At 35.5% G+C, this 12,526-nt stretch overlaps 2 protein-coding genes across 7 annotated transcripts in view; both read right to left on the bottom strand.

Annotated features, from left to right (window-relative positions):
- The window catches only part of LOC105221964 (calcium release-activated calcium channel protein 1), a 59,292-nt gene extending 52,479 nt beyond the window's left edge, over nt 1-6,813 (bottom strand). Inside the window, exons 1-2 of one of the 6 annotated variants that reach the window (XM_049453553.1) lie at nt 6,607-6,813; nt 2,034-2,200 (exon numbers count right to left, since the gene is read on the bottom strand). Coding sequence is in view for 1 of the 6 variants with exons in the window: in XM_049453551.1 (XP_049309508.1) it covers nt 5,405-5,458 (54 nt within the window). In the remaining 5 variants the exon portion in view is untranslated. Of the gene's footprint in view, nt 1-2,033; nt 2,201-3,516; nt 3,657-3,852; nt 4,050-5,404; nt 5,474-6,606 lie in introns of those variants that run through there. The other 5 variants (XM_049453555.1, XM_049453554.1, XM_049453556.1 and 2 more) reach the window with 5 other exon arrangements.
- A 3,405-nt stretch (nt 6,814-10,218) lies between these two features.
- LOC105221963 (alkaline phosphatase) lies at nt 10,219-12,314 on the bottom strand. Its single transcript, XM_011199108.4, has 3 exons — nt 11,799-12,314; nt 10,721-11,729; nt 10,219-10,614 (listed from the first exon to the last, which is right to left on the bottom strand). Exons 1-3 carry the CDS (start codon nt 12,210-12,212, stop codon nt 10,436-10,438), a joined length of 1,602 nt encoding a protein of 533 aa, XP_011197410.2. The 5' UTR covers nt 12,213-12,314; the 3' UTR covers nt 10,219-10,435.
- Nucleotides 12,315-12,526: the final 212 nt, after the last annotated feature.

The following is a 12,526-nucleotide window of genomic DNA, read 5'->3' as shown; positions in this document are numbered from 1 at the left end:
GAAAAATAAATGTCCCAAAGAAATTTGATTATAAGGAATGGGAAAATATAAAATTAAATTTTAGGCTAAACCTTAGTTTTACGGAACCATGGAATATAAAATAAGGATACATAATAGGCATTTGATCTTCTCTTATTCCTTTTTGACAAACGGCTTAAGGAAAGATATAATTTTAATATAGCTCTTTATATATTTTAAAACTTTTACATTTTTCGAATGGTCGCTATTGAAAAGGATTTTTATAATTTCGAACCTATAGAGGAAGATTTCTGTGGTTGTAGCGACGGTAAACAGCGATAAAGTAATTTGAAGGAGGACAGATCCCGCATTGGCATCGGCTTATCAAACACTTTTTTTACTCTGAACTATAAACTTGGTAAAAAATTAATGAGCGCACAACATAAGAAACGTTTTGAAGCAGTCTTTAAGTTGTACAAGTGCGAAGAGGTGATCTGACTATTATGGAGAAACTGGAAACGTAGAAGGCAAGCTAGTAGGAGGAAAGAATTATGTAAGGAAGGAAGGGAGAACAAAGTTATTGCTCTTCCTTTTGAGAAGGAACCACTGCTTAATTCAAGAGAAGCTAAAAAAATGTTTAAAAAGGGATAAGATATAATACGGGACAGACTTCAGAGATCTGTCATCAGTGATAAAAACTAATGCTGGAGGTTGGGATAAGTGTTGAATAACCATCAGTTATAACAAAAGAACGTATTTTTTATAATTATAACATTCTTTTCAACAAACACTACCTACACTTTGGAAAACAAAAACGTTATTTTTTGAACACACTGTACATTTACTAAATTAGAGAGCTAACCATTGAACTAATTTAGAGAAAAACGGAATGTCATTGTACCTAGCATCATGAAACTGTCGCATTTTTAATGTTTCTACGAGGGCAGTTTGATATACAAGTGTTTTATTTACAAATACTAAGATGTGAAATGTCATATTTTTAAGAAGTCATTTTATTTTAAATATAATTTAAAAATTAGATCTGTGCATTATGATACAGTTTTTGTTAATATTAAAAAATTTTAGAAAACTAAAAGTTATAGGAGAGATCGCTGAGCCTGAACTTGAGCAGTTAAAATAGAGTTAGTTGGCATCAAAAAAATATATCGTATGATCTTAAATAATTGTTGAAGTATAGAACCCGCGGACGTCGAATTTCACATGAACTATTGGTCAATGATCAAATATGTGCTATCATCAAGCCAACAACTTCAAAAGAAAGTTATGTCATGGCTTGATAAGTTCTTCTCAGGCTATGACATAAAGTCGATCAGTAAACTTCTCCAGAAGAAAGTCAACAATAGTCTACGAAGAGTGTATGTATAAGAATAAGGAGTTCATATCGCGTATAATATGCAAGGGGTTCATATTTGTTTCTGGGTTCTAGAACAAAGTAGTAAAATTTGAGAGAAACCTATTTGTAAGAGATAGATAGAACACTTTTGTTTAGTTAACTGTTTCTAACAAAGAAAATATAGCACTAAGGTATGAATTCAAATTCCATTGTATATTATGCCAAAAGTCAGTGACTTTACAAGCTGCTCTTGTATTTATGTACAGCTGTGCGGCGGTTCGAGAGTGCAGTTTGAACTTTCGGAAACTATTTGTATTCATATGTATATGTATGTGTATATTTAGCTAGTCGTGTATGATGTTTCTCAACCTCATTAGAAATTCAAATGCGTGTGCATGCCATTAACAGCAACAACAACAAAACAAAAAACACCAAAAAGCATACGAAATAAAAACGACTCAATCTTTAGATGACAAGGTGCATAAAAATCTAAAAAGAAATAAATGTACAATATAACGGAAAGTAATTGATAGGCAGCGTGAGAGAAAGAGAATGTGTGTGCGATGCAGGCAAGAGCAAGACAAACTTTATAGCGCGAAAGTGCAACAAGCAAATGGACACAGCGGCTATTTTATGCAAATAATAAGCGAAAATAAATGAAATATTGCAATAAATAATAAATAAAGATAAGTAAGCGGCATGAAATTGTGATGGCACCAACCTGTTAAGCTGCAACTCGGCGACCGGCCGCTGGCTCACTGCCTCATGCAAACGTCGGGGCACTTGTTATGGCAAATATGTTTGTATGTTTTAATTCAGGCGGCTTTATTTGCGGCTTTTCGGCGTGTCGCGCGTTTTTGCCTTGCTCTGGCGCGTTGTGAATGCAAACTGCAATTAAGCAAATGAATTGTTGGAATACTTGTTCGAATATTTCCGCTGAAAACTTGCACTATGTTAAAATATTGTATAGGAAATAGTTTTGTCGAAAAGACTTTGACTTAAGAGATAAAAAACGTCGAAGACTCTATAAACTATATTGATAAATGATCATTGTAATGAGCTGAGTCGATTTAGCCATGTCTGTCTATCTAGTCCTGTATCTGTTTATCTGACTGTATTTACGCAAACTAGTTCCTCACTTTCTGAGGTATCGATTTGAAATTTCGCATGCATTTTTTTCTTCTCAAGCAGCTACTCATTTGTCGGAAGCGCCGCTATTGGACACTATAGCATATAGCTGCCATACAAACTGACTGATAAAAATCCAGTCTTTGTATGGAAAACTTATGTATTTAACGAGATATCTTCACGAAATTATACATGGATTATTATTCAAGGCAGCGACATAATATCTGAAGAAATCGTTCAGATCGGACTACTATAGCATATAGCTGCCATACAAACTGTTCGACCAAAATGCACTTCTTGTATAGAAAACTTCTCTATTTGATGAGATATCTTCACGAAATTTGGCATGGATTATTGCCCAAAATAGCAATACAATATACGAAGAAATTGTTCAGATCGGACTACTATAGCATATAGCTGTCATACAAACCGAACGATCGATAGCAAGAGCTTGTATAGATAACTTTTCCATGTGGCGAAATATCTTCCAAAAATTTGGCATGTATTATTCTCTAAATCAATAATGCAATCTCTGAAGAAATTGTTCAGATCGGATCTTTATAACATATAGCTGCCATACAAACTGACCGATCCAAATCGAGTTATTGTGTGGTAAATTTTGTACTTGTGTAGGTAGTTATAGCTTCATTTCAATCGAAATTAACGCTTTTTCCTTTCCTCTTTTTGATGCACTTTCTGTAACGGTGCGCTGAAATTTCGATACTGTTTCATTCGTGTAAAACTTCCAGGACTTCAAAGTAGATGTTTTTTTCATCTTGACTTCCTCATTTGAGTAGAATCTTGCTTCATAGAGCCACTTTTTGCGCCTGGGAAAGCGAAAATAGTCGCTGCGGCAAAGATCCGTCGAATATAATGGGTGTAGGGCTAGCTCATAACATAATTACTACCCTTTATCGGGTACCACCTGTTATCGTGTAAGCCTTTACTTGAGCGCGGAATATTCTGCGAACAGATTTGTCATAATACTTATGTCGTAACACTTTTCAAACGACAACTTGGCTCCAACAGTTTTTTTTTTCTTATCAAAAACAAGGTATTTTCAACTTGTAATTCACCTTTTTTCCCGTGGTAAACAAAACTAGCACAGGTACCGGCACTTTAAGAGCAACAACTTGCGAACGTTTGAACGAAATGTTATGAAAATTTAACAGCACTTTAGTTAAGGTTAGCACTCTAAGCCAATGCTATAAATTTTTTTGTAGCGCGAACTCTTAAGATTAATACTCGTATATGAGGATTGCACCGCGACCTAAGGTCTATTGTGCCGCGATCTCTTGCTCAGACCAAAGACTTTTCATCAAAAATAGTACTAAAGCACAGTCACAATTTAATCAGGAAAACACAAATATGTACTAAATAGACGACTAGTGAGTAGTAACGGAATATTTTACCGGTTAGATAAACACAGATAAAAGCGCTGGCGCTGGCGCGGAAATGCAAAACACAACTGTTTTGGCTGAGTTGCAAAGGAATTCTGAAAGGGTTATCTTAGCCCTCGCGGATGTTTAACCAAACTGAGCGACAGCGCGCTGCGCTAGGTTCAGAGGGGGCGCCACAAGCGTTTTGTAAGCGAAAATGTATGCTTTTTGTATATGTACATATAACGGGTGATTTTTTTGAGGTTAGGATTTTCATGCATTAGTATTTGACAGATCACGTGGGATTTCAGACATGGTGTCAAAGAGAAAGATGCTCAGTATGCTTTGACATTTCATCATGAATAGACTTACTAACGAGCAACGCTTGCAAATCATTGAATTTTATTACCAAAATCAGTGTTCGGTTCGAAATGTGTTTCGCGCTTTATTTTGTTCAGCGATGAGGCTCATTTCTGGTTGAATGGCTACGTAAATAAGCAGAATTGCCGCATTTGGGGTGAAGAGCAACCAGAAGCCGTTCAAGAACTGCCCATGCATCCCGAAAAATGCACTGTTTGGTGTGGTTTGTACGCTGGTGGAATCATTGGACCGTATTTTTTCAAAGATGCTGTTGGACGCAACGTTACGGTGAATGGCGATCGCTATCGTTCGATGCTAACAAACTTTTTGTTGCCAAAAATGGAAGAACTGAACTTGGTTGACATGTGGTTTCAACAAGATGGCGCTACATGCCACACAGCTCGCGATTCTATGGCCATTTTGAGGGAAAACTTCGGACAACAATTCATCTCAAGAAATGGACCCGTAAGTTGGCCACCAAGATCATGCGATTTAACGCCTTTAGACTATTTTTTGTGGGGCTACGTCAAGTCTAAAGTCTACAGAAATAAGCCAGCAACTATTCCAGCTTTGGAAGACAACATTTCCGAAGAAATTCGGGCTATTCCGGCCGAAATGCTCGAAAAAGTTGCCCAAAATTGGACTTTCCGAATGGACCACCTAAGACGCAGCCGCGGTCAACATTTAAATGAAATTATCTTCAAAAAGTAAATGTCATGAACCAATCTAACGTTTCAAATAAAGAACCGATGAGATTTTGCAAATTTTATGCTTTTTTTTTAAAAAAAAGTTATCAAGCTCTTAAAAAATCACCCTTTATAATTATATATCTTTGTAGACAGCCATCAAGTTGTTTGCTTTTCTATGATTTTTTTCATTTACAATTTATTTTCTGTTTGCCACGCTGTCTTGTCTGCCAACAATTTGTGTACCTTTTGCATACCAATATATATGCACGTGTATGTATATTTCTATACATATACATATGTAAAATTGTAATTGTGGCGTTGGTCGCGCTTATCGCAACAGTGGCAGCAGCAGCTCGTCTGCTATTAGTTTAACGAGTGATAAATGCAGTTGGTGTTGTTGCCGGCTTTGGCTAACACCTAGCGTTGATAATAATGCGCCATAAAGCAATTATGACTACATATGTATGTATGTATGTGTGTACTTGCTCATATTTGTGTACACATTTTAGCGCATCATAGTGAAGGCAGCCACTCACCTTTAATGTGCATTCATTATTTGTAGTTCTATATATGTAAATATATATGTACATACATACATGTGAAAACTAACGGCGCAACAAGTAGTCGAACGTGTTTCGCTGCAATTCGGCTTGATAGCGTTTATTTTGTTTAACGGTAATATGCATGCAATTTTGTTTGTTTGGCGAGCTTTTAGCCAATAAAAACTAAAATATTATTTTTTAAATATTCTTTTTTTGGAATATCAAAATTTTTTTAGAATTTTTCCTTTTTAATTTTTATTATTACTATTTAAAAACAAAAATTAGTTTTAATTTTTTTTTATTTTTGTTTAATAGAAATATTTTTTTTAACTAATAGTAAAAGTTAGTTTAGCTAGTTAATTATTATCTTTAAGATTTTTTAAATATTTTTTTTTTTGGAATTTTATAAATTATTTTAGAATTTTTTCTTTTTAATATTTATTATTACTATTTGAAAAAAATATTAATTTTATTTTTTTTATTAATTTTAATTTTTTTTAATTTTTGTTTAATTGAAAAAAATTTTTTTAGTTAATAGTAAAAGTTAGTTTGGTTTAAATTATTATTTTTTAGATTAAAAATTTTTTTTTTTTTTGGAATTTTAAAAATTTTTTTCGAATTTTTCTTTTTTAATTTTAATTATTTTTATTTCAAATTTTTTTTATAATTAATTTTTATGTTTTTTAATTTTTGTTTAATTAAAAATTTGTTTTTTTATAATTTTCATAATTTTTTTAATAACTATTTTATTTTTTATATTTTAATTTTAAACTTTTTTTTAAATTCATTTTGAAATAATTTAAAATATTTTGTATTATTTTTTAGATTTTTTATAGTTAAAAATTTTTTTATTAATTTTTTTAATTAAATTATTTTTGAAACTAAGTTTTTGAATTTAAATAATTTTCTTCGTTAAATAATTATATTTTAGATCTTTAGTTATATGTATTATGTCTTTAATTTTTTTTTCGTTAGCAAATTTTTATCATATTTTAATAACTATTTTTTTTTTTAATTTCAAACTTCTTTTAAATTAATTTTGAAATTATTTAAAGTTTTTTACAATAATTTTATAAATTTTTAAATATTATATATGAAAATAAAAAACTTTTCACAATTTTCCAACAACCTTCCACCGGCAAACTAACTCTACGCGCACAATACCTTTCGTATTACAACAACACTTATCGACAAACCTTTTAAATTTGTTTTTACTTTCTGTTTTTCACTGCGCCCACTGCTTCTTTAAATATATGTATATTTTTTATTTATTTTTAATTTTGTTTTTCGCCTGCATTCACTCTCTTTAACTGCCCGTTTCGACTTTAGCGCTTTGCTTCGCTCGCTTCATGCAACAGCTTCCAAAAAATTTATGCTATTGCCTCATTGAAAGCATCGCTGCTGACTGTCTGCGTTGAACGTTTACCAATTGCCGCCTAGTCTCGTGGCCGCCAGCTGGTTGCCACTGTTGCTTCCGCCTCTGCTGTCATTGCTGCTGCCGCTGCTGGTTACTCCACTGTTACTGTTAAAGTTGCTGCTGCTGCTCAGGTCTCTTCGCGGCCGGTTTCTCATTGCTGTTCCCGGTTATTCTATTCTGCTTCCATTGGTTAACATAAATGAGCGGCGAACTCTGTTAACATTTTACTTGTACTGATGCTAAAGTTAAGAGCATGCAACTTAGTGTGTATGTTGGAAGGGAGAGAGCTTTCAATTTTTTCTAAGTAGTCAGATAGAAAAGCTCACCTTGTTTAGTAGAGAATATTTGGCTTTATTAGCTTATTGGGTGATCAAAAAGTACTATTGGTTTAAATATATTTTATATGGCATGCTATAGTTTTTCAGGTCGATATCTCAAAAACAGAGGGACTAGTTCGTATATATCTGTATATTCTGTCTAAATCATTTATATATACACTTTACAGGTTTTCCCATGTTTCATTTTGAGTCTTACAAACATCGTGCCAAACTTAGTATACCCTGTCGAAGTGGAAACAGACAGTCTGAGTTACATTATATATATAGTAAATGATGATCCATTTCGAGGTTCCCTACTTTTTTAAAGACAAAACACAGAAACTGGATGGTCCATCCGTTGAGTCCAATTTTTAATTACTCGTTCGAGCATTTTTGGTAACTAGTGAATAAAACGCGTGATGTTTTGCTCCAAGGCCTGAATCCAAGAGGGAATGCGGGCGATCCTTTAGGCTTTACATATCTCAAAAGGAAAATTTTAGCGGTGTGATATTACACGATCTTGATGACCAATCGACCGGCCCAAAACGTAAAGTTATCTACTCACTGAAGTGTTCTCTCATTAAATTTAAGATCTCGACGTAAAATGCGCCAATTCGTCTCATACGTCAGTACGAGCTTTCGTATACACTCTCCGATACGGCTGATATATGCTGGACTTAGTCTATTCGGTCGAATATTACCCAATAATGAATACTGGGTCTTAAGATGGCTAATAGCGTTGCGAATAGTACACTCTGCCGTCTTATCATGTTGACCAAAAATTGAGCGAAGCGCGATAGAGATGTATTTCATAATTTAGTATGTACTATATATTTAATAAAAGCGTCAAGAAATGTACTTAATTAATTTTTTATTTTATTTTTTTTTTTAATTCTTGATAACACAGCTTCAAATTAGTCAAGTTTTACATTCCACCCACCGAAAGGTCTAAACTTGACTGAAGCTTTCATGCTTAACAGGAAGTATTGCTGTTAAGTTTATTGAGCAAACAGATCAGTAACAGTTAAGTTCTTAATGCAAACACGTACACAACTACAGATGAAGAAATCATTTCTTAAGTACTTTGGAACGTTACGTAAATCTTGCTTAAATAGTTGTGTCCATTGCGAGTTAGATAGGAGTAATAAGCAAAGTATTTAAAGCTCAAACTAAGCACTAATAAATCTGCATTCATTTACCTAAAAGTATGCTAATATTTCAATAATTAGAGTTTAGTGTATTCGTCTTTTTCGGCTAGCTAACTTGGACTGAGTTAAATTTAATAAAAGGGAGAGTATCCTCAAAGAAAGTCATTGACCCCGCTAAAGGAAGAGTTATTATTAGTTAAGGGGGAAAAATAATCAATGACCTAACCAAAGATCATCGGGTTGTTGATCTTTCAAAAGAGTTAATGATCTTGTCCTTCCACTGTTGGCTCGTGTTTGCCCTGTGTCTGGAGACAAAATTTTGCTGAAAGATCCAATGATCTCCATGGAAGATAATATTGCTTAACTGCTCTAATAGGCCCTCTAAAACATCCGGATGCCACTCTTTTGACTAAATTTTTTCCCAAAAGTGAAGAAATGTAACGGCTTTACAGAAGACATCCCATCAAACCCTTACACCAGCTGGATAGTGACCACTTTGAACCATAGGATAACAACTTTTCGAGTTTTTGAATGTTTTTACGTCGATTTTGTCGTTTTAGAAATTTTTTTAACAGCGAACATTTTTTCTTTCGTAAAAAGTATAAGTACTTTAAGGCTCCACTGAAAAAGCCGCTTCCATCAATTGAGTCTAACTTGCTGAAAGCATGTTTTCAGAAGATGACTAGTTGACCGACTGGATCTCAAAAACTCGGGTTTATTACGCCTGAACTTCTCCGAATACTGCTCTGAATTATCAACTCATCGTTGCTTTTGGTCAAAAGTGAGTTCGTTTTCCACAGAGCTTTTTCAAACTCAAATACTCGTAATGTACATGTTCAGTTGATCTCTCTATCTGGAATAACTTCACTTTATGCTCATCCAATCGTCAGATAACACGTTCACAAAACTTGGTTTTCAATAAATCAATTGTGACATTCGCTGTGTGGCTTGTGGCGTCGTCCTGTTAGAGAAGTCCAACGCTTAAGAACGACGAGTGAGAGTCTGATTTGGGTCTTCCTCAATTGATAAGCTAGCGGCAGCAATATTCTCGACACTACGGGCACTTCTTTATTTCAATGGCACGTAAATATTGTATACTGTGCCTGTGGATTCAAATTTTTTCACTAGACGCTCAATTGTTGATCTGACAAGACGATTATGACGTCCCTAAATTGGACGTAGCGCTCTTAAAGTTGAGGCTACAGACTTAGTAACTTCGACTATTTGTTGGTTTGTATATATTTCCATAATGAAATGACAAACTTTACTGTAGAGAAGTGACAAAAGAGCGAGAAAAATATGGCATCGTTTGCTGTCCCTATCGGTCTACTTTTGTAGCGATCTTGTTGAAAAACCCGTTACTTGACCTACTTCGTTTTGTGACAAAAATTTTGCGCATGTTTTATGTACAATCGTATGCTGAATAGTAAAAATAGTGAAATATTAAGTTGTAGAGATTTAAAGGGCATCAAAATATAAGACGTGGGATTGTTTAACGCCACTGTGTGACATTCATAACAAGACGTCTTCTCAGTTTCGGAAATGTATTATTACATAAGACCGGCACACGCAACGAAAAGAAAAACGAAGCTGAACTCGGCTAAGCTGCTTCGTCAGTTAAGGCGCCACTGCAGTAGAGGAATGATAACTATATTTAGACTTTTACAATACCAATCTGAGTACTTAAATAATTATTGCTCATATTTGCTGAGCACTTTGTGTTGATTTATTACAGAAGATAGCGGAATCTTCAGTAAATTTACGCTTGACCTTGGTAAGGTGTCAAGTAGGAACTGAAATAAATCACCTATGTTTGTTCATATAATAATAAAAATTGCATTCAAATTTAAGAGCGACTTCTGTTTATTTCAGCATTTTCACATTAAAGCTGCAACAACACAAATAACAAGTATGACGAATCATAAATAGTTTTGTAACAAGTGGCTACAATTGCCTAAGCACTTTCTTTATTGTTGTTATCATACACTTTTTTTTTAGGCACACCACAATTTACAATGACCTATATATTATGTTAGTCCGTCAAGCTATAAAAAACATTACATTTATTTTTTTATTAGGTAACTAGAACACTGTGCATTAATATCTAGCAATGAGGGTTTGCCTTCTAAAGTTAAATGCAATTTCAGCTGCACATTTTCGGCCCATCACCAATACAACTCGCATAAGCCATCAAATGCGGTAGGAGATTTTGTTGCATGACGCCTGAGAAGAGGTGCTCCCAAGGGCCTGAAGCGTACACGGACACATCCTCACCTGAATGCGCACCCATTACCTGGTTAATGTAGCTGGGCGAAATGAAGTCTTAAACATAAATATAAAAAATATATTTGTAGCAAGAGGGTTTACAAGCAATTGAGGTTATGTAAAAGAATTTCCACTAATTGCTAACAGTTCCATCATTTATTACCTGGTTTTCCCGTTTTACCGGTCAAATCCATTCTGCTGCCATCCGCGTTCAGATATTGGTTTGTTCCAAGTGCATAATTCAATGTCGCATATGGTATACCTTTTGCGTCCGTGTCCATATTATTCAAACCCAATATGTTATTACCACGCTCAGGATAACCGGATACGGATAAACCATGACCATGATCCGCTGTCACAACGATTAATGTTTCCGCTGGATCGGTCATAGAACGCGCCAGCTGTATAGCTTTATCGAACTCTAAAAGTTCATCCAAAGCTATACCGGCTTTATTCTCATGATTACCATAGTCTATAAGGCCACCTTCGATGAAGATGAAATAGCCATTCGGTTTTTGATTGAGGAAAGCCAAAGCGACACCGGTCATTTCGGCGAGTGTCGGCTGTTTGTCGTTCGCTACTAAATTATAGTCCATCAATCCGCTATTAAAGATACCCATAATATTCGATATACGCGAAATATTGACACGTAACAGTTCGTCACGATTATTTACGATGACACCATTCGGATGTAGATTCCGCCAGGTTGTTAGTAAATTTCGATTATCTAAACGTACACCGGCATTACCGAAAGAGTCCTTTATCGTCTTCGGCAAAAATTTAGTCATACCACCACCCATAAGCACATCCAAATGCTTGCCCGGCTCTTCTGTGATCAATTGCTGTGCCATATCCGTGCAGGCGGACGGATCGACATCATATGATAATACATCGGCATCGCTTTGCCATTGCCGATTGGCGACATGCGCATAACCACCCGATGGACTGGCGTGCGTTAGTGTTGTGGTGGTGATAAAACCGGAAGCTTTACCCGCTGCCTGCGCCCAATCATACAGCGACGTCAAATCATTGGCGGGATCCATGCTGGCCGTACAATTGTTATAGTTGACATTTGCATTTACGCCCAGCAAGAGTAAATTCGTTTTCACGCCAGTCATATAAGCGGTGGATGTACACGCTGAATCCGCTACTTGTCCATTGGTACAGTAGGTCTAAAAATTCGTTCCAGAAAAGTTGTTAACTAAAAGCAAATATTTAATTTCACAGCATTGCCAACTCACTCTGCTCAAACCGGTGTAGGGAAACTTCTCAAATGATAATAACTGTTCTTCACCCAAGTAGCCAACACGCTGTCCATGCAAAATCCTAGCCGAAGTAATGGCGGGGATTGGCATGCCGTCACCGAGAAAAAAGATGACATTTTTCGCTTTATTCTTATTCAATGCGGCATTTAATTTTTTTTCTATCTCGCTATTGGCTTGATTCCTCCAGAATTGCGGGTTTAACTCGGCTGTTGGCACCATGCGGTTAGTTTGAGCCAAACCCTCACCCATGACGAAATTAAGATCCCGGGTCGTGGCAATACTCCGTGGTGGCGGCGGCGCATGGAAGTCAGCCCAAGCTGACGACACTAACTGTGTAAGGCACAGCATCGCCCATAACTTGCCTGGTAGACTACTCTTTCTGACTAACATTGCACTATTTTATGAATTTAGAAAACCGAAAACGTAAGTTGCGCGTTCACCGTGTATACCAAACGTCCGCAAAGCAAAGTCCACTTCAACTGCCTTCGAAAAGCTGAACTGAGCGCCTTTTATCGCTTGCTGCTGGATTGAGTGCCCGACAATGTCATTAGCTAACGGAAAATGACAGAAATTCTCTCCTTATGCAGTTTACAGTTATGATAGTGCACTTTCGTTACACGCTGCATCTATTACATAGTAGGCGCAAATATTTGTCTTGGCATTTGTGCTGTTTTTAATTGTCATCTCAGTTCCCGCAACAACTC

This window comes from Bactrocera dorsalis, chromosome 3 (assembly GCF_023373825.1).
Source record: "Bactrocera dorsalis isolate Fly_Bdor chromosome 3, ASM2337382v1, whole genome shotgun sequence".
NCBI classification, from domain to species: domain Eukaryota; kingdom Metazoa; phylum Arthropoda; class Insecta; order Diptera; family Tephritidae; genus Bactrocera; species Bactrocera dorsalis.
The sequence above is the reverse complement of the archived record's forward strand: the minus strand, read 5'-3'. Positions and strand labels throughout refer to the sequence as shown.

Coding starts and splice junctions, on each gene's coding strand:
- LOC105221963 (XM_011199108.4), bottom strand. CDS start 12,212: ATGTTAGTCAGAAAGAGTAGTCTACCAGGCAAGTTATGGGCGATGCTG. Junction 11,730..11,798: donor CCTACACCGGTTTGAGCAGA/GTGAGTTGGCAA, acceptor ACGAATTTTTAG/ACCTACTGTACCAATGGACA. Junction 10,615..10,720: donor CGGTAAAACGGGAAAACCAG/GTAATAAATGAT, acceptor TTTATGTTTAAG/ACTTCATTTCGCCCAGCTAC.